Source organism: Schistocerca gregaria, chromosome X (genome assembly GCF_023897955.1).
Source record: "Schistocerca gregaria isolate iqSchGreg1 chromosome X, iqSchGreg1.2, whole genome shotgun sequence".
Lineage (NCBI taxonomy): Eukaryota > Metazoa > Arthropoda > Insecta > Orthoptera > Acrididae > Schistocerca > Schistocerca gregaria.
Window position 1 is genome coordinate 625,161,632 of NC_064931.1, and position 21,812 is coordinate 625,183,443.

Consider the following 21,812-nt stretch of genomic DNA (forward strand, 5'->3'; position numbering starts at 1 on the left):
CTGACAGAACCACAGGCACGTAGACACAGGCAACAGAGCATGCACAATGTCGGAAGTAGTACAGTGTATATCCACCTTTCGCAGCAGTGCAGCCTGCTATTCTCCCATGGAGACGATCGTAGAGATGCTGGATGTAGTCCTGTGGAACGGCTTGCCATGCCATTTCCACCTGGCGCCTCAGTTGGACCAGCGTTCGTGCTGGACGTGCAGACCGCGTGAGACGACGCTTCATCCAGTCCCAAACATGCTCAATGGGTGACAGATCCGGAGATCTTGCTGGCCAGGGTAGTTTACTTACACCTTCTAGAGCACGTTGGGTGGCACGGGATACATGCGGACGTGCATTGTCCTGTTGGAAAACAGCAAGTTCCCTTGCCGGTCTAGGAATGGTAGAACGATGGGTTCGATGACGGTTTGGATGTACCGTGCACTATTCAGTGTCCCCTCGACGATCACCAGAGGTGTACGGCCAGTGTAGGAGATCGCTCCCCACACCATGATGCCGGGTGTTGGTCCTGTGTACCTCCGTCGTATGCAGTCCTGATTGTGGCGCTCATCTGCACGGCGCCAAACACCCATACGACCATCATTGGCACCAAGGCAGAAGCGACTCTCATCGCTGAAGACGACACGTCTCCATTCGTCCCTCCATTCACGCCTGTCGCGACACCACTGGAGGCGGGCTGCACGATGTTGGGGCGTGAGCGGAAGACGGCGTAACGGTGTGCGGGACCGTAGCCCAGCTTCATGGAGACGGTTGCGAATGGTCCTCGCCGATACCCCAGGAGCTACAGTGTCCCTAATTTGCTGGCAAGTGGCGGTGCGGTCCCCTACGCCACTGCGTAGGATCCTACGGTCTCGGCGTGCATCCGTGCGTCACTGCAGTCCGGTCCCAGGTCAACGGGCACGTGCACCTTCCGCCGACCACTGGCGACAACATCGATGTACTGTGGAGACCTCACGCCCCACGTGTTGAGCAATTCGGCGGTACGTCCACCCGGCCTCCCGCATGCCCACTATACGCCCTCGCTCAAAGTCCGTCAACTGCACATACGGTTCACGTCCACGCTGTCGCAGCATGCTACCAGTGTTAAAGACTGCGATGGAGCTCCGTATTCCACGGCAAACTGGCTGACACTGACGGCGGCGGTGCACAAATGCTTCGCAGCTAGCGCCATTCGACGGCCAACACCGCGGTTCCTGGTGTGTCCGCTGTGTCGTGGGTGTGATCATTGCTTGTACAGGCCTCTCGCAGTGTCCGGAGCAAGTATGGTGGGTCTGACACACCGGTGTCAATGTGTTCTTTTTTCCATTTCCAGGAGTGTACAAATCGAGGTGCCCAGACAGGTGTCCGTTCATAGCTGTTTCCAAATACGATCCGTTTGTCGGAACCACTCTAAAACCTTTCCGTTCCCATCGAATAATCAACAGGCTGAGTTAGAGTATTAGAGCGTTAATAGAGAAAGTATTGAACTTAAAAAAGGCGTCAGAAATCTGAGAGAGTCCTTGTACCGGGGCGTTATAATTAATGCGGAGCTACTCACACAGGTCCAGTGTGGGCTGCAATTATCGTAAGGCAGTGAAACTTGGTAGATATTCTAATGCATTTAAGCAGAACCGATTTCCGCTGGAAAAAATGAGTTCCAGTTTTGGATCCAGGTGCAAATCGGGTGCCCTGAATGCAATAAAGACGTAAAAATTGGAACTAATTTTTTTCTAGCATAAATCGGTTGCGCACTAACGCATTAGGATATCAAACGAGTTTCGTTGCCATGCAACGATTACAGCCCACATTGGACGTCGGTGAGTAGCCGAACTTTAATTATAACCTCCCGGTACGTTATTAAAATCATGTAAAAGTGGAGGACAGTAGGAAATAATATAATAAGCAAAAGGAGTAATCAATACTTGGATAAAAAAGGTTATAATGAAGTTACAAAAAGAAAACCTGAATAAGTAGAAAAACGAGGCAGCAGTACAACAATGACAATTGTATTTACGTAGCGTGAATAGAGAACGAGTAGAGATATAGGAACAGCTCGGAAAAGGAGATTGACACTAATGCAGACTTGCGGAATTACTCACATGAAGCAGATGGCTATTAGTTAGCTTGAATAAAATATACCATTCTCTTAAGATATGGTTTTTACTTGGAAGAAAACAGGAAAACAAATGACAAGTTATGATATCTGTTAAAACAGTAGAATGAAATTAAAGGATCGATGATGCAGTAATCGGCGCAAAAGAAATGGCGGAAGTTACACGGATGAGTCAAAACATTATGACCACCTGCTCATTATGGTTCAAATGGCTCTGAGCACTATCGGACTTAACTTCTGAGGTCATCAGTCCCCTAGAACTTAGAACTACTTAAACCTAACAAACCTAAGGACATCACACACATCCATGCCCGAGGCAGGATTCGAACCTGCGACCGTAGCGGTCGCGCGGTCCCAGACTGTAGCGCCTAGAACAGCTCCGCTGCCCGGCCGGCCCTGGTTAATAGCTTGTTTGTCCGTCTTTGGAACGGAATACATCACTGATTCTGCATATCAGGGATCCGACAGTTTGTTAGTAGGTTTGTGGCATTAGATGTCAACTCACAGTCGCGTAAATAACGGGCCGCTAATTTGCGCACACGGAGATGGCACCCGACAGCGACCTAAATGGGTTCCATAGGATTTAAATCAGGCGAATTTGGTCGCCAAGTCATCAACGTGAGTTCACAATAAAGCTCCTCAAACCACTGTAGCACGGTTCTGGCTCCGAGACACGGACAGTTATACTGCTGAAAGACGATGTCGCCGTCAGGGAAGACATCAAGCATGAAGCGAAGCAAGTGTTTCGCAGCTGTCAGCGTGTCTTCGATTAGTACTACAGGTCCCATGCAAGCGCAGGACATGTCTCCCATAGTATAATACTGCTCCCACCAGCCTGCGTCCGTGGAGCGCTGCACGCTTCGAGGTGCCGTTCACCTCGACGGCGGCGTTTGTGGAAACGGACATCGACCCAGTGTAGCAAAAATGTTTACATCTGAAGAGCCGACACGTTTCCATTGATCAGCTATCGACTCCCGATGGTCCCATGCCCACTGCAGTCGTAATTGACGATGTCGTTGGGTCGACATGTGAACACGTAGGGATGGTCTACTGCGCATCTCTATGTTCGACGATGAACGGTGTGCTCCGAAACACTTGTCCGTGCACCAGCATTGTGCACCTTCGGCAGAGATGCCCCAGACCACCATCTATCCTACTTTACCGAGCAGACAAGCCTCCGAACACGTTTACAGGTTCTGCGTAATAACAATCTGTTCCTTGTCAAAATCGGTTATCTCAATGGATTTCTCCATTTGCAGCCCATGTTTTCGCTAGGGTTGTCCCCCGACAGTGTCTGCTCCACTTAAACACCTTTTTTACGGCACCACATGCCCGCAACGCCAACAGGAGGCATCCGACGTCGCTGTGGTCAGTAGGTTAAATGCTGGTGCTGATTCTGCATTTAACATTCGATGATTCCACTATGGCTGCAGTACATCAGGACTTTGTTTTTATTAAACAGAGTTCCCGGGTTCGATTCCCGTCGGGGTCAGGGATTTTCTCTGCCTCGTGATGACTGGGTGTTGTGTGCTGTCCTTAGGTTAGTTAGGTTTAAGTAGTTCTAAGTTCTATGGGACTGATGACCATAGATGTTAAGTCCCATAGTTCTCAGACCCATTTGAACCATTTTTTTACTAATCAGATCTGATGATGGTCATTATAGACCGAAACCGGTAATCTGTTAACAAAAAGTTTGTGACCATAGACGTAAATTAAAGGAAACTTATTTTATCCGTGTATATTAATCAAATAATATTTCTAAAAAATACTTAGCCATCACTTTCTTATCATCAGTCAAATGTCACAATTCATTATCGTCACTGGTATTACAGTTATTCCAAATTTCAAGTGTCTTTTTATCTAATTATCTTTCCTCTCACAGTGGCATTTTTTCCTTTATACGGAAGGATCCACATTTGTGATTCGCCGATCTCTTACAGGAGCACTAACTTATTGCCATGTACTCATTTAACAGTTTTATTTGTGTTGCTTTGTTCCTACTCCATGAGTAGAACACGCCATGCGATTAGAAATATGTGAAACATCAATTTAAAAAATTCTAAGCTATCGGCTGCGAAAAAGGGACATGCACTTACTGCGAGGGAGAGCTATCCCATAGCCTTTGGAGTCAAGCAAACCGCCAACTTTGCGCAAGTCGCAGTCGAGTGCTGTTTGGTACTCTATAGTGGTGGACTCCATGAAGAAGGCGTAGTCGCCCTTCTGCTTCTTGACGCGATCCACCCCCTCCATGTTGTCATTGGTAAACACATCTGGACGGGCCTGCTTCATCACGGTCCACATGCGTTGATACAGCGAGTCGTTCGATGTCTGCAACATACAATACCAGGTGGAACTGACTGATTGTACGGCACTTATCAATGTCGCTAGTGTAGAGTCAGAGTGACATAGTGAATGAGACAGAGACGAAGATTAGGACTAACGTCATAGATTTGTATGCAGAACAGTGTTGTAAAAGTAGCAAGTACCTTACAACAGCCCTTTAGCCATTATCAAAATAACAAGATACAAACTAACGCTCCCCACCTCTCTCTCTCTCTCTCTCTCTCTCTCTCTTTCTGTGCATCAACTAGGAGAATGGGGATAGGTAAACAGTGGCAGTCACCCTTCAAATACCATTTGTGGCATCAAAATTCCCCTCTGCCACATCACTTCGGTGAACCTTATTGCGTTTGAGGCACGGAGCTATCCATCCACTTGAGAGAGAATGGTGGCGAGGTTGTTTTTACGGCTCTTATTTCCATAGTACGTCTAGGGGTCACTGCAAACAAGCCAACTATTGCCAGTATATACAGGTTGATGTTGCTAAATGAGGAAAAACTGCAGGGAACGACCCCTGAAAGAGTAAGGAACATAAAAGGTAATACGAACGTATGGCCGGAAATGCTTTCCAGCTGAGGTACATCCACTTGCAGCTGGAGATAACAGATATTTGACAGTGTAGATTTCATGAACTAAAAGCAAGCATGAGAACGCACTACGAAAATGGGAATGTTCGGCTTGTACTTGAGTGTTAGCTCCACACTCGAGAGGGCAGTGAGCTGGAGCATCATCACGTAGTAGCCACACTACCGTTCATACCTCCAAAGGCACGTCTTAGAGAGTGCCACTCGCAGAAAATGCTACTATAGCTCGCATGTGAGGCTGAACAGGGGCAGAGGGTTCGTTGCCACCATACCATGGGTATTCTTCGCAACGCACAGTTGGGTGTCGTGAAGGTTGATGACATCGCCGCTCGTAAGGGTAGCCTATTTGTTAAGAGAATGGATGACAGAAATCCCAGCGCTGTGGTGGCCTATGAGACGAACCAACGACAAAACCGTCACCGTGGAGGCAAGTCCGTAGGTAATGTGGTCTGCACATCTTGTGAGTGGCAGTTTTCGTGTTGAATGTTCAACACGGTCGTCTGGCTTATCCCATACTCAGAGGCCACCTGCCTCGTGCTGATACCAGGGTCACTGTTAAAGATCTTTTATCGCCATCTTCAAGTGGGTGCACCCGACACCACATAGATAAGAAGGCCGAACAACTGCGAGAACTCGATACTGTGATGTCAGCTAAAAGTGGGGAATCTCAGCACCTGTTTTCTGCTGCATCAACAACGTTCTTGATATTAAAAACTCATTGTGCTATGTGATCGTTAAGACGTTACTATTAAAGTACACAAAAATCATATAATGTGTTATGTTTGTGCGCGTTTAGCACAACATAAAATACACTGAAGAGCTACAGAAACTGGTACACCTTCCTAATATCGTGCAAGACCCCTGCGAGCATGCAAAAGTGCCGCAACACGGCGGGGCATGGACTAAACTAATGTCTGAAGTAGTGCTGGAGGGAATTGACGCCATGAATTCAGCAGAGCTGTCCATAAATCCGTAAGAATACGAGGAGGTAGAGATCTCTTCTCAACAGCACATTGCAAGGCATCCCAGATATGCCCAATAATGTTCATGTCTGGGGAGTTTGGTGGCCAGCGGAAGTGTTTAAACTCAGAAGAGTGTTCCTGGTGCCACTCTGGAACAATTCTGGACGTGTGGGGTGTCCTGCTGGAATTCTCCAAGTCCGTCGGAATGCATAATGGACACGAATGGATTCAGGTGATCAGACAGGATGGTTACGAACGTGTCACCTGTCAGAGTCGTATCTAGACGTATCAGGGGTCCCATATAACTCCAACAGCACACTCCCCACACCATTACAGAGCCTCCAACAGCTAGAACTTTCCTCTGCTAACATTCAGGGCCCATGGATTGATGAGGTTGTCTCCCGTACACGTCCATCAGCTCGATACACTATAAAACGAGGCTCGTCCGATCAGGTAACATGTTTTCGGTCTTCAACAGTCCAATTTCAATGTTGTCGAGCCCAGGCGAGGCGTAAAGCTTTGTGTCGTGCAGTCATCAAGGGTACACGCGTGGGCCTTCGGCCCCGAAAGCCCATATCGATGACGTTTCGTTGAATGGTTCGCACGCTGACACTTGTTGAAGGCCCAACATTGAAATCTGAAGCAACTTGCGGAAGGGTTGCACTTCTGTGACGTTGAATTACTCTCTTCAGTCGTTGTTGGTCCCAATCTTGTAGGATCTTTTTCCGGTCGCGGTGATGCCGGAGATTTGATGTTTTAGCGGATGCCTGCTGTTCACATGGAATGGTCGTACGAGATAATCCCCAGTTTATCGCTACCTCTGAGATTCTGTGCCCCATCGCTCGTGCCCCGACTATAACACCATGTTCAAACTCACTTAAATGTTGATAACCTGCTTTTGTAGCAGCAGTAACCGATATAACAACTGCGCCAGACACATGTCTTATATAGGCGTTGCCGACCGCAGCGCCGTATTCCGCTTGTTTACATATCTCTTTATTTGAATACGCGTGCCTATACCAGTCTCTTTGGCGCTTTACTGTACGTTGGTGCCGTGCCATCTGCATTATGATTCTGAAGTGTTGCATACCAAAATTTAATGGAAATTACACAACAGAAAAAAGGTTAATGTTTTCAAGTTTCTTAAAGACTATAAAATCAGAGAGGAATGGTTCCACGGGAGGATTCCACAATATCTTATTCAGTCGTAAATTTCACATTTATCTTTGTTTAGAGTTGTTTTCAATGTTATTTCCTAATGGATGTTTTACATTTTGGTATATTAATGTCTGTAGGGGCATTTTACTTGCATATATTATGATTACTATACTTCACTGCTCATTTTTCAGGTGTGTCACAGGCAACTCAAAGCTACCGACATTATCTGCGAAGTATCTGCCACAGACAGAAAACCATAACTGCTCCACTTTCAAATCCTCGGCTTGATCCAGTTGCTGTGCCATACATTTTTCAGATGTCCATACTACCTTTTTTCAACTTCTGTACTATCGAAAGAGGGACCAGAAGAAAAAAGGAAAGCACCATCGTTAATGTAACCAACCATCATGAATATTTAGAGACAATATAATAGAACAGCATTCAGGAAATGGAAGAGAAGGTTTATGTAATATCTTTACAGAAGAAATCGAAGAAAACAGTGAATGAAGAGAGTGTTATTTTTATGTACATTGATTTATACAAAGTGCAGTTCCATTACATAGAGTATATCGTGACTGATAATAATTTGGAAGTGGAAGTCTGTTCGAAATGTGTTTCATGGAACAACGCTCTAATTACGGAATCTGTTCTTGAAGTTTCACTGCTAACAGGAAAAAGTGTGAACACAACCGACTGTAATGTGCATCCCTCAGTATTTTGATACAAAAATATTGTTTGAAAAATGTGTGAATGTTTCATCAAGCAACTTTTGTACATATAAAAATGCTCCAGATGTTCCTAACAGTTCGTACCCATGAAAATAACGTATTTTTTCAAAGACGTTAGCAGGTTCGTTTACAAATGTACTAGTCACGTTTTATATGCTACGCACAAAAAATAGCTGTTATGCGTTCTTAATTGTTTTTGTATCATTTCCTCATAAACAGCTGTACCCTTTTTGTCTGTTAATTAACCTAATTCAAGTATCAGTTCAGCACTCGGTAATTTTACGAGCCTCGCAATTCCTTTGCTTTTGGCTGTTTCATATTACGATCCCCGCTTGGCTGTGACGTACGATATAGTTGTTTGGCCTTGTCTCTGTGTGCCGTTTGTGCATCTCCCTTGGAATTTGCAGTTCATTTCCGGCCATAAGTCCAACGAACTTTTTTTGGTGCTTATTCTCAGAGGAATCGTTTCCTGCAGCGTGCACCCGTTTAACAGAACCACCCCAAGTAGGCTCTCCAGTCACATGGGAACGGCCGTTAGTCCTTTACCGAAATTAAAAACCTGGCACGATGGACTGGTTGGCATTTTTTAGTTTATTTAGTTTTTAGTTCTTTAATTTTTAATTTAGTTCTTTAACGATACCATAGTTACGCCGACTCTCGAATACAACTATTACCTAAGTTTCTGAACCAGGACTTTGGAACTCTGTATGAATGTACGACGACTCTGGCTTCCGTTCATCGTACCGATTCGTGCTCACTTCACGTACATTTCATCGTTAGCTCCCTTTTTACTGCGTCTTTTGTTTGCACACACTAAGCTGTTCACGGCAGTAACCAGCCTTGTTCAGTGTCAGGCTATGACACCTGTGTGTTGACGAGGAAATCAAACCCTTGCATGTTGTTTAGTGCATCAAGGACGCGAAGTTTATTGAATAGTCACAGCAGCAGTTGGTGCCGCAACAGCAACAGTGACAGCGACAACAGTAAATGTAGATTCAATATAACGTACTACAGAAACAGAAGAGTGATGTGTTGAAATGCTTTTCAAAGGGAACAAAGCTCCGCCAGCAACATCAACATCGCTGGTACGTACGCCAGCATTCTCCGTAACTATGTTTCCGGCGTTTGAGGAATCGAAGGAAACTTGGCATACATCTGTCCAACGGTTTCTGCTGTTTTGTCAGGCAAACAACGCTTCTGATACTCCTGTATAGTTTGTCTTTCTTCTTGTTTTCAGTTAGTTACCTATGTGCGCTGGCTCGCAAATTACGAGCACACGCATCATTTGATGTCTCATGCAGTTTGCTGTCGGCTTTTTCTAAGAGGTAAGCGGATATGATAAGTGAAAGCGAATGTTTCAACCTGTGCTGGAAGGAAGTGAAGCGGTGGTATAAATTCTAGTTGGTCGATCTACAAAATTGTAGTCGCCAGTGCAGTTCTCTGTGCTCAAAGTACAACCCATCTGGCATCAAATCTTTGAATCGAGATATACAGGGGGAGGGAGAAGTCGTTCCCCAGTTTTAAATGTCCACAAGTTTTGTGATTGTTGGTATTTATTAATAAATATTGTTTCCGGAGAATACCTCGACCGTCTGTAGTATCTTCTTACGGGTAACGACGAGGTGGCAGGAAAGTTGATTTTAAAAGAAAGCACCCAGATCGTTTCGTGGTTTGAAGTGTGGCGATCTGTAGCCCTTGTCCAGGGACGGTGGTGGGATGTTCATAGCCCTCATGCCACACTCGATGCTAAAACCAATTCGCCTGGAGGACTAACATTTCTCGTAAAATTCACACACACACACACACACACACCGTAATGTCAAAATATCACACGTTAATATTTACCACCATTTCGTAAAATATGCTCTGACGTCGCACACACACACTGGGGTGTCAAACTGTGTCACCTCGCAATTTTATTATTTTTTTGACTCTACCTCTCACTACAGTGTGTTTGGATGGCAACGGTTGATCAGTCATTAATGCATAGCACTTAAATATTTCTTTTCTCTGCCTCATGATGACTGGGTGCTGTGTGATGTCCTTAGGTTTAAGTAGTTCTAAGTTCTAGGGGACTGATGACCATAGATGTTAGGTCCCATAGTGCTCAGAGCCATTTCAACTTAAATATTTCGTAATTTAAATGCACACCCATCAGAATGAATGTATTTACACATCCACCATTCAGTTTTGGTTGATACGTTTGCATTTTTGTCTTTCTACCAATTCGCCTATTTCTGGATTTGGCGGCCTACCAATTAATCTGTTTTACAGCCAGTTTACCAATATCCGAATATGGCATGCTACCAAATTGCCGATTTTACAACCAATTTACATTTTCCAGTATCACCCATTTCCTACCTATTTAAAACGTGATACAGCTAACAGTTACAGGACCATCCTGCTGCAAGGTCAGCTGCTAGCATTTTATAAACTGCAAGTGTGTGTGCTGTAATTTGTTGATAGGACTGAAATTAAAAAGCAATTTTATAGGACCTATATGTACATCGTCAATTTAAATCCGAAAATTACAGAATTAGCCACTCATTTTCATGCTATATTCCTCCTGATTGCTTGTCAGTCCAAATAAACTGTCTTATCTTGATGTAAACGTCTGCTCCTGTGACTCAGACAGTAGCAGATCCTGGAACACTACCGTGTCCAGGACTAGCATTTCTGGAAGAAGGAAGGAATATTGGGCTTAACGTCCGGGCGACATCGAGGTCAATAGAGACGGAGCAGAAGCTCGGATTAGGGAAAGGATGGAGCAGTAAAGCGGCCGTGTCCTTTCAAAGGAATCATCATGGCATTTGCCTTAAACTATTTAGGGAAATCTTGGAAAACCTAACTCAGGATGGCTGGGAGCGGGTTTGAACCATCGTCATCCCGAATGCGAGTCCAGTGTGCTAACCATTGCGCCACCTCGCTCCGTACTCGATTTAGAAAATGGCTGTTTCGGCTGTAGGTGGCTGCTCCGGTTTCTGTGCCACAGCATAGTCAAACAATAAGTGATCCGATAGGTCGGGAAAATGTCCTGTGAACAATTGCTGCTGCTGGTGCTGTTGAGGCGATAGTGCGTCAAAGAACAAATCCATGTCATGGTCCAGCACCAGTTCAGAGACTGTAACGAAAACAACAAAACCTAAGTATAAACACATGAAATACGTGTGGGAAGACGAATGGAATATTCCAGAATTTGAAACACGAACAGCTGCTAGCATGAGTTTCTTGGAAGTAGATACCTTAGGGGTTGCGAAGCAACTCAAATCGCTTGACACGGGCAAGTATTCAGGTCCAGATTGTATACCGATTAGGTTTCTTTCAGATTACGCTGATACAATAGCTCCCTACTTAGGAATCATATACAACCGCTCGCTCACCGATAGATCTGTATCTACAGATTGGAAAATTGCTCAGATCGCACAGGTGTTTAAGAAGGGTAGTAGCAGTAATCCATCGAACTACAGAACTGTATCATTGACGTCGGTTTGCAGTTGGGTTTTGGAGCATATACTGCATTCAAACATTATGAATCACCTAGAAGGGAACGATCTATTGATACGTAATCAGCACGGTTTCAGAAAACATCGTTCTTGTGCAACGCAGCTAGCTCTTTATTCGCACGAAATAATTGCCGCTATCGACAGGATATCTCAAGTTGATTCCGTATTTCTAGATTTCCGGAAAGCTTTTGATACCGTTCCTCACAAGTGACTTCTAATCAAGCTGCGGGCATATGGGGTATCGTCTCAATTGTGCGACTGGATTCGTGATTTCCTGTCAGGAAGGTCGCAGTTCGTAGTAATAGACGGCAAATCATGGAGTAAAACTAAAGTGATATCAGGTGTTCCACAGGGAAGCGTCCTGAGACCTCTGCTGTTCCTGATCTATATAAATGACCTGGGTGACAATCTGAGCAGTTCTCTTAGGTTGTTCGCAGATGATGCTGTAATTTACCGTCTAGTAAGGTCATCCTAAGACCAGTATCAGTTGCAAAGCGATTTAGAAAAGATTGCTGTATGGTGTGGCAGGTGGCAGTTGACGCTAAATAGCGAAAGGTGTGAGGTGATCGACATGAGTACCAAAAGAAATCCGTTGGAATTCGATTACTCGATAAATAGTAGAATTCTCAAGGCTGCCAATTCAACTAAGTACCTGGGTGTTAAAATTACGAACAACTTTAGTTGGAAAGACCACATAGATAATATTGTGGGGAAGGCGAGCCAAAGGTTGCGTTTCATTGGCAGGACACTTAGAAGATGCAACAAGTCCATTAAAGAGACAGCTTGCACTATACTCGTTCGTCCTCTGTTAGAATATTGTTGCGAGGTGTGGGATCCTTACCAGGTGCGATTGTCGGAGGACATCGAAAGGGTGCAAAAAAGGGCAGCTCGTTTTGTATTATGACGTAATAGGGGAGAGAGTGTGGAAGATATGATACGCGAGTTGGGATGGAAGTCATTAAAGCAAAGACGGCGAGATCTATTTACGAAATTTCAGTCACCAACTTTCTCTTCCGAATGCGAAAATATTTTGTTGAGCCCAACCTACATAGGTAGGAATGATCATCAAAATAAAATAAGAGAAATAAGAGCCCGAACAGAAAGGTATAGGTGTTCGTTTTTGCCGCGCGCTGTTCGGGAGTGGAATGGTAGAGAGATAGTATGATTGTGGTTCGATGAACCCTCTGCCAAGCACTTAAATGTTATTAATTTATGACAATAGGTCAACGTGCCTGTAAAATATTCATGCATTTGTTCTGTGAGTCATGCATGGAAGCAGTACATCGTTAGCTGCTGCTCTCGCACTGCGTTGGACTGCTGTGATGTGAATACGCAGATTGATGGCCTTTACTAAAAATAACCATTTTGTTACAAGAAAAAGAAAGATTGACTACTGCTTATTGTCCGTCTTCTTCTCCCCGGCTGATCGCTGATGCTGCTGGCGCGCCTCATACTGGGCAAAGTACAGGCAGTAAAAGATGGCACTAACGCAATAGAATTATAGAAATTAAAATAGCTCTAAGAAGGGGGAAGGAAGGAGGGAGCCGTTCTTGCACACATTAGCGACTTGGGGCACCGCAGCGATTAGTACATATGTAGCGCCATTGGCCTCCTTAAACAGCACCGCACGCAAATTAATTAGATCGTTCCCTCGATGCGACGGGTATGGTGAAGCGGGGGCGCAATTGCTGAGGGTCCGATGGTGGCGGGATGGCGGAATAGGAGTGGCCTCCACAGGGAAGTGACATGACACTGTCATGTCCTTGGTGCAGCTCTCCAATGGTTTAAATGGCTCTGAGCACTATGGGACTTACCTGCTGTGGACATGAGTCCCCTAGAACTTAGAACTACTTAAACCTAACTAACCTAAGGACATCACACACATCCATGCCCGAGGCGGTCACGTGGTTCCAGACTATAGCGCCTAGAACCCCTCGGCCACACCGGCCGGCCCTACAGCTGTCCTCCTGTGAGTACGTGAGGATTTCAGTAATGCTGGTACGAAATACACAGACGAAAAAAAAAAAAAAATCCCTGTACCAAGAAATAATTGAAGTAGAGTCATGAAATTTTGGGAATACCTCTGTCCACGTAACATATTTAGGTGATTAACTTTGCAACAACATAGGTTAAAGTAGGAGCAAAAAAGACTATTACAAATGTGAAATAAATGGTATATTAATAACTGGTGTAACACCAGCATGCTTAAAGCAAGATTGCAAACGTGCGTACACTGTGTCTTACAGGTGCCAGATTTCAGTTTGTGGGATGGAGTTCCATGATTCTTGCACTTAGTCGGCCAATACAGGGACGGTTAATGCTGTTTGTGGATGACGCTTGAGATGTCTTTCGATGATGTCCCATATGTGCTCTACTGGAGACAATCTGGTGATCCAGCATGCCGAGGCAACATGTCAACATTCTATAGAGATGCGCTACAAATATCCGTGAGCGAGCATTAACGTGTTGGAAAACACCCCTCAGAATGCTACACAATTGGCCATTGAAATTGCTACACCACGAAGATGACGTGCTACAGACGCGAAATTTAACCGACAGGAAGAAGATGCTGTGATATACGAATGATTAGCTTTTCAGAGCATTCACACAAGGTAGGCGCCGGTGGCGACACCTACAACGTGCTGACATGACGAAAGTTTCCAACCGATTTCTCATACACAAACAGCAGATGACCGGCGTCGCCTGGTTAAACGTTGTTGTGATGCCTCGTGTAAGGAGGCGAAATGCGTACCATCACGTTTCCGATTTTGATAAAGGTCGGATTGTAGGCTATCGCGATTGCAGTTTATCGTATCGTGACATTGTTGCTCGCGTTGGTCGAGATCCAATTACTTTCATCAGAATATGGAATCGGTGGGTTCAGGAGGGTAATACGGAACGCCGTGCTGGTTCCCAAAGGCCTCGTATCAGTAGCAATCGAGATGACAGGCATCTTATCTTCATGACTGTAACGGATCGTGCAGGCACGTCTCGATCCCTGAGTCAGCTGATGGGGACATTTGCGGGACAACAACCATCTGCACGAACAGTTCGATGACTTTCGCAGCAGATTGGACTATCAGCTCGGAGACCATGCCTGCTGTTACCCTTGACGCTGCATCACAGACAAGATCGCCTGCGATGGTGTACTCAACGACGAACTTGGGTGCACGAATGGCAAAACTTCATTTTTTCGGATGAATCCAGGTTCTGTTTACAGCGACATGATGGTTGCATTCGTGTTTGGCGACATCGCGGTGAACGCACATTGGAATCGTGTATTCGTCGTCGCCATACTGGCGTATCACCCGGCGTGATGCCATTGCCATGCCATTGATTACACGTATCTGTCACCTCTTGTTGGCATTGACGGCACTTTGAACAGTGGACGTTACATTTCAGATGTGTTACGACCCGTTGCTCTAACCTTCATTTGATCCCTGCGTAACCCTACATTTCAGCAGGATAATGCACGCCCGCGTGTTGCAGGTCCTGTACGGGCCTTTCTGGATACAGAAAATGTTCAACTGCTGCCCTGGCCAGCACATTCTCCAGATCTCTCCCCAATTGAAAACGTCTGGTCAATGGTGACCTAGCAACTGGCTGGTCACAATACGCCAGTCACTACTCTTGATGAACTGTGGTATCGTGTTGAAGCTGCATGGGCAGCTGTACCTGTACACGCCATCCAAGCTCTGTTTGACTCAATGCCCAGGTGTATCAAGGCCGTTATTACGGCCAGAGGTGGTTGTTCTGGGTACTGATTTCTCAGCATCTATGCAACCAAACTGCGTGAAAATGTAGTTACATGTGAATTCTAGTATAATATATTTGTCCAATGAAAACCCGTTCATCATCTGCTTTTCTTCTTGGTGTAGCCATTTTAATGGCCAGTAGTGTATTAGGAACATTGTAATCCCTGTAAAGCGCAAAATTTGAGTGTGACTGTTAGCAGAATATGGAATCGGTGGGTTCAGGAGGGTAATACGGAACGCCGTGCTGGATCCCATCGGCCTCGTATCACTAGCAGTCGAGATGACAGGCATCTTATCCGCATGGCTGTAACGGATCGTGCAGCCACGTCTCTATCCCTGAGTCAACAGATGGGGACGTTTGCAAGACGACAACCACCTGCGCGAACAGTTCAACGACGTTTGTAGCAGTAAGGACTATCAGCTAGGAGACCATGCCTGCTGTTACCCTTAACGCTGCATCACAGACAGGAGCGCCTGCGATGGTGTACTCAACGACGAACCTGAGTGCACGAATGGCAAAACGTCATTTTTTCGGATGAATCCAGGTTCTGTTTACAGCATCATGATGGTCGCATCCGTGTTTGGAGACATCGTGGTGAACACACATTGGAAGCGTGTATTCGTCATTGCCATATTGGCGTATCGCCCGGCGTGATGGTATGGCGTGCCAATAGTTACACGTCTCGGTCACTTCTTGTTCGCATTGACGGCACTTTGAACAGTGGACGTTACATTTCATATGTGTTACGAACAGTGGCTCTACCCTTCATTCGATCCCTGCGAAACCCTACATTTCAGCAGGATAATGCACGACCGCATGTCGCAGGTCGTGTACGAGCCTTTCTGGATACAGAAAATGCTCGGCTACTGCCCTGCCCAGCACCTTCTTCATATATCTCGCCAATTGAAAACGTCTAGTCAATGGTGGCCGAGCAACTGACTCGTCACAATACGCCAGTGACTACTCTTAATGAACTGTGGTATCGTGATGAAGCTGCATGGGCAGCTGTACCTGTATACGCTATCCAAGCTCAGTTTGACTTAATGCCCAGGCATATCAAGGCCGTTACATAGGCCAGAGGTGGTTGTTCTGGGTACTGATTTCTCAGGATGTATGCACCCAAATTGCGTGAAAATGTAATCACATGTCAGTTCTAATATAATATATTTGTCCAATGAATACCCGTTTATCATCTGCATTTCTTCTTGGTGTAGCAATTTTAATGGCTAGTACTGTATTTATGAATGAGAGCACAAAAGGTCCAACAACCAGACTAACGTACAAATTTGCAGTCAGGATACTTCTGATAACCTCGAGAGTGCTCCTGTTGACACACTAAATCACTCCCCTGACCATTACTTCAGGTGTAGGTCAATTGTGTCTAGGCCGCAGACAGTTTGGGTGCAGACGCTGCCGTCACTGGCACCGGGACGGAATGGGCTTTCATCAGAAAACACAACAGATCTCCACTCCGCCCTACAGTGAGCTCTCTCTTGACACCACTGAAGTCGCAGTCAGCGGTGGTTTGAGGTCAGAGGAATGTACGCCACAGAACGTCTGCCTCGGTGCTGTCCTTGAAGTAGCCGACTTGTAATAGTTCGTTTTGTCACTGTGGTGCCAACTACTGCTCAAACTGCTGCTGTAGATGAAGTATGATTTGCCAGAGCCATACGCCAAACGTGACTGTTCTGCCGGTAGTGGCACGTTGCAGACTGGTTCAAATGGCTCTGAGCACTATGGGACTCAACATCTGAGGTCATCAGTCCCCTAGAACGTAGAACTACTTAAACCTAACTAACCTAAGGACATCACACACACCCATGCCCGAGGCAGGATTCAAACCTGCGACCGTAGCGGTCGCGCGATTCCAGACTGAATCGCCTAAAACCGCTCGGCCACACTGGCCGGCTGGCAGACTGGAACCCAGTCTTTTGCGACTGTACATACCACCGTCAGCAATCATGTACAGTGGCTATATTCCTACCAAGCCTTTCTGCAGTCTCACAAAAGGAACATCCAGCTTCTCGTAGCCCTATTATGTGACCTCGTTCAAACTAGGCGAGGTGTGGATAAAGGCGTTTTCGTCGTTTTAAAGGAATTGTTGACTAACAACAACTTAGTACTTCCAGTCTCAAAGGTAACTAACACTCCCAACCATTATAGCACGTAATTAAAACAAATCTGAACTTTACACTCATAGAGGCGCTACTAACGCCACTCGTATGCGACTGGCATGAAACCCAAATAGACGTCTTGTTTCAGATGTAGAAACACACCAACTAGCTTCCGTTTATCTTGCACAACTTCTCCTAGATGTTGTCATTGTATAACAAGTAAAATTGCCTGAGCAACAGATGATGACGTCATCGTTTCGAGGAATGCTGATAGTGATGTCAATGGATCCGGGAATACTGAGGCTGACGTCGGCGGTTCCAGAAAGTCTGATGCTGACGTCGACGATTCCGGAAACACTGAATATTAACACTTGTAGGAATGCTGACAAGTATCAAGGATTTCCTGCCCAGAACATTCACTACTCCCCTACTTTCGTGTCTCTGTTGTTGATGCTGATGAAAGAGAAGGAAGCCGGTGAAATCCGGTACCGTTACACTAGTTACATTTCCAAAAGTCTCTGACCCATTTAGAAAAACACTATAAACTGTGCGTCACATTCCCTGACTGTGTGAGTTTTCGCTTGGTGATTTTTTTTTTTTTTTCAGAGGAGGACGATACCACAACTCCTCCTCTTCTGAGTTAAATACTATTATCGCAATTTCGCGATTGACTTTGATACTAAGCCTCTTTATTAGATCACTCAACATGTATCCTTTGAACAGCGTATCTAGTATATTTAGGTGCTGGACAATAAGATGGAGAAAACAGCGAGAAATGCATGTTTGAACATAAATACGGATGCTAGCCACGCCTGCTGGTTGCACTGTTGTTTTTGACCGCAAACCGCAGCTGCTCTCAATACGTTGTAAGTGGCAGTCGTGGTCAGAACAGAGTTCCGTGTAGTTGTGAGTGCATTATGTCGGAGGCAATCGAATTCGAACGTGGGCAAATCGTTGTTGCCCTGGCAGTGGGTGTTCCCTTATCCAAGGTAGCTGAAGTGTTAGGTGTTTCAGGAGACACCGTATCGAAGATGTATACTGCATACAGGAAACGCGGAAAACATCAGCCGCTAAGTCACAATGCGGACTAAAATTTGTGTTTAGTTATCGTTACATACAGTCAATGACGAGGAGTGTGACTAGAAATATGAGGACGACAGCATAAAAACTCACTTCAGGCTCACTTCAGGACAGAATGTCGCACTCGTAAACCCTGCCAGCACCAAAACAACACGAACAACTTCAGTTGGAAAGACCACATAGATAATATTGTGGGGAAGGCGAGCCAAAGGTTGCGTTTCATTGGCAGGATACTTAGAAGATGCAACAAGTCATTTAAAGAGACAGCTTACACTACACTCGTTCGTCTTCTGTTAGAATATTGCTGCGCTGTGTGGGATCTTTACCAGGTGAGGATTGACGGAGGACATCGAAAGGGTGCAAAAAAGGGCAGCTCGTTTTGTATTATCACGTAATAGGGGCGAGAGTGTGGCAGATATGATACGCGAGTTGGGATGGAAGTCATTAAAGCAAAGACGGCGAGATCTATTTACGAAATTTCAATCACCAACTTTCTCTTCCGAATGCGAAAATATTTTGTTGCGCCCAACCTACATAGGTAGGAATGATCATCAAAATAAAATAAGAGAAATCAGAGCTCGAACAGAAAGGTTTATGTGGTCGTTTTTCCCGCACGCTGTTCGGGAGTGGAATGGTAGAGAGATAGTATGATTGTGGTTCGATGAACCCTCTGCCAAGCACTTAAATGTGAATTGTAGAGTAATCATGTAGATGTAGATGTAGAAGGCAGCTCCAGAAACAGTGAACTGCAGGACGAGCTGGAATTCCAAAACCACTCACCGTTGATGCAAATGCCCGCAACATGAAGTGGTGACGAAGCCATAAAACTTGGACTATGGAACGCTGGAAGAAAGTAATGTGGTCGGATGAGTCTTGTTTCACACTGTTTCCAACTTCTGGGAGAGTTTATGTTCCAATAGTGAAACATGGGGGAGAGATTCTGTGACGGTTGGGCAGATATATCATGGTATTCCATGGGTCCTGTCATTACTCTGCAAGGTCATATTACTGCCAAGGATTATGTGACTGTTTTGGCTGACCACGGCCATCCTTGCAACAGTGTTTGCAGTTCTCCAGTTTTCCAAGAGGACAAGGTCCCTGTTCACACAGCTCACATCACCCAGGACTAGTTTTGTGAGCACAAGAATGAATTTTATCTCATATGGTCACCATAGTCACCAGATCTCAACGTTAGTGAGTCTTTGTGGTCCACTTTCGAATTAAGTTGCGTGATCGCTATCCACTTTCATCATCGTCACCTAAACATGACACAATTTTGCGGGAATAATGGTATAATATTCCATTGAATACCACATAGGACTTATAATTATCCATCCCGAGACGAGTGGAAGCTGTTTTTAATGCCACCTTGTATCCTGCGTCGTCTTAGGCATAGTAATGGGCCGGGGTTTTGGTGTTTCTACACTACTGGCCATTAAAATTACTACACCAACAAGAAATGCAGATGATAATAGGGTATTCATTAGACAAATATATTATACTAGAATTGACATATGATTACATTTTCACGCAGTTTTGGTGCATAGATGCTGAGAAATCAGTACCCAGAACAACCACCTCTGGTCGTAATAACGGCTTTGATACGCCTGGGGATTGAGTCAAACTGAGCTTGGATGGCGTGTACAGGCACAGCTGCCCATGCAGCTTCAACACGATATCACAGGTCATCAAGATTAGTGACTGGCGTATTGCGACGAGCCAGTTGTTCCGCCACCATTGACCAGACGTTTTCAGTTGTTGAGAGATCTGGAGAAAGTGCTGGCCACGGCAGCGGTCGAATAATTTCTGTATACAGAAAGGCCCGCACAGGACCTGCCACATGCGGTCGTCCATTATCCTGCTGAAATGTAGGGTTTCGCAGGGATCGAATGATGGGTAGAGCCACTGTTCGTAACACATCTGAAATGTAACGTCCACTGTTCAAAGTGCCGTCAATGCGAACAAGAGGTGACCGAGACGTGTACCCAATGGTACCTCATACCGTCTCGCCTGGTGATACGCCAGTATGGCTATGACGGATGCACCCTTCCAATATGCGTTCAGCGCGATGTCGCCAAACACGGATGCGATATTCATGAAGCTGTAAATAGAACCTGGATTCATCCGAAAAAATGACGTTTCGCCTTTCGTGCACCCAGGTTCGTCGTTGAGCACACCATCGTAGGCGCTCCTGTCTGTGATGCAGCGTCAAGAGTAACCGCAGCCATGGTCTCCGAGCTGATAGTCCATGCTGCTGCAAACGTCGTTGAACTGTTCGTGCAGATGGTTGTTGTCTTGCAAACGTCCCCATCTGTTGACTCAGGGATAGAGACGTGGCTGCACGACCCGTTACAAAAAAAATGGCTCTGAGCACTATGTGACCTAACATCTATGGGCATCAGTCCCCTGGAACTTAGAACTATTTAAACATAACTAACATTAGGAAATCACATAACACCCACTCATCACGAGGCAGATAAAATCCCTGACACCGCCGGGTATCGAACCCGCGTACCCGGGCGTGCGAAGCGAGAACGCTACCGCACGACCACGAGCTGCGGACGACCCTGTACAGCCATGCGGTTAAGATGCCTGTCATCTCGTCTGCTAGTGATACGAGGCCGTTGGGATCCAGCACGGCGTTCCGTATTACCCTTCTGAACCCACCGATTCCATATTCTGCTAACAGTCATTGGATCTCGACCAATGCGAGCAGCAATGTCGCGATACGATAAACTGCAATCGCGATAGGCTACAATCCGACCTTTACCAAAGTCGGAAACGTGATGTTACGCATTTCTCCTCCTTACACGAGGCATCACAACACTGTTTTATCAGGTAACGCCGGTCAACTGATGTTTGTGTATGAGAAATCGGTTGGAAACTTTCTTCGTGTCAGTACGTTGTAGGGTTCGTCACCGGCGCCCACCTTGTGTTAATGCTCTGAAAAGCTATTCATTCGCATATCACAGCATCTTCTTCGTGTCGGTTAAATTTCGCGTCTGTAGCACGTCATCATCGTGGTGTAGCAATTTTAATGGCCAGTTGTGTATATTTTGGCCAACCCCTGTGCAAGTCACTTATTACTTGCTACCATTAGTACAGTTATCGGAGAATGTTGTTACAGCTTGTCTTCAGATCGATTTTCGAGTAAAAATCATGGCACAATCAGCATATGGATACTCGAATATACTGTTCTAAATCTTTATTATGTGTGAATCAGCTCTTTCCTGTCTGTATCTCTTGCATGTGTAGTAGAGAATAGTGCAGTTCACTAAGGATATCAAACTTATGACTACCGGGGGCTGTTGAAAGGTCCATCTGTCTTCATCGCTATGACAATCAGATATTCGAAATTGATTACTTGCATCAAATAATTTCATGATTTTAAAGCCAAATGAAACTGCAAAACACATATGTACGTACGTTGCTTACGTTTTATTCTTGTAATTTATGCTACCGCTTTTTTTTAGTGAAAAGAGAAACGA

General features: G+C 45.4%; 1 protein-coding gene across 1 annotated transcript in view; it reads right to left on the reverse strand.

Annotated features, from left to right (window-relative positions):
• Positions 1–21,812, reverse strand: part of LOC126298247 (glutamate receptor ionotropic, kainate 2-like) — a 415,381-nt gene that overhangs the window by 57,743 nt on the left and 335,826 nt on the right. Inside the window, exon 13 of the mRNA XM_049989551.1 lies at positions 4,196–4,427. Coding sequence (XP_049845508.1) covers positions 4,196–4,427 — 232 coding nt within the window. The remainder of the gene's footprint in view (positions 1–4,195; positions 4,428–21,812) is intronic.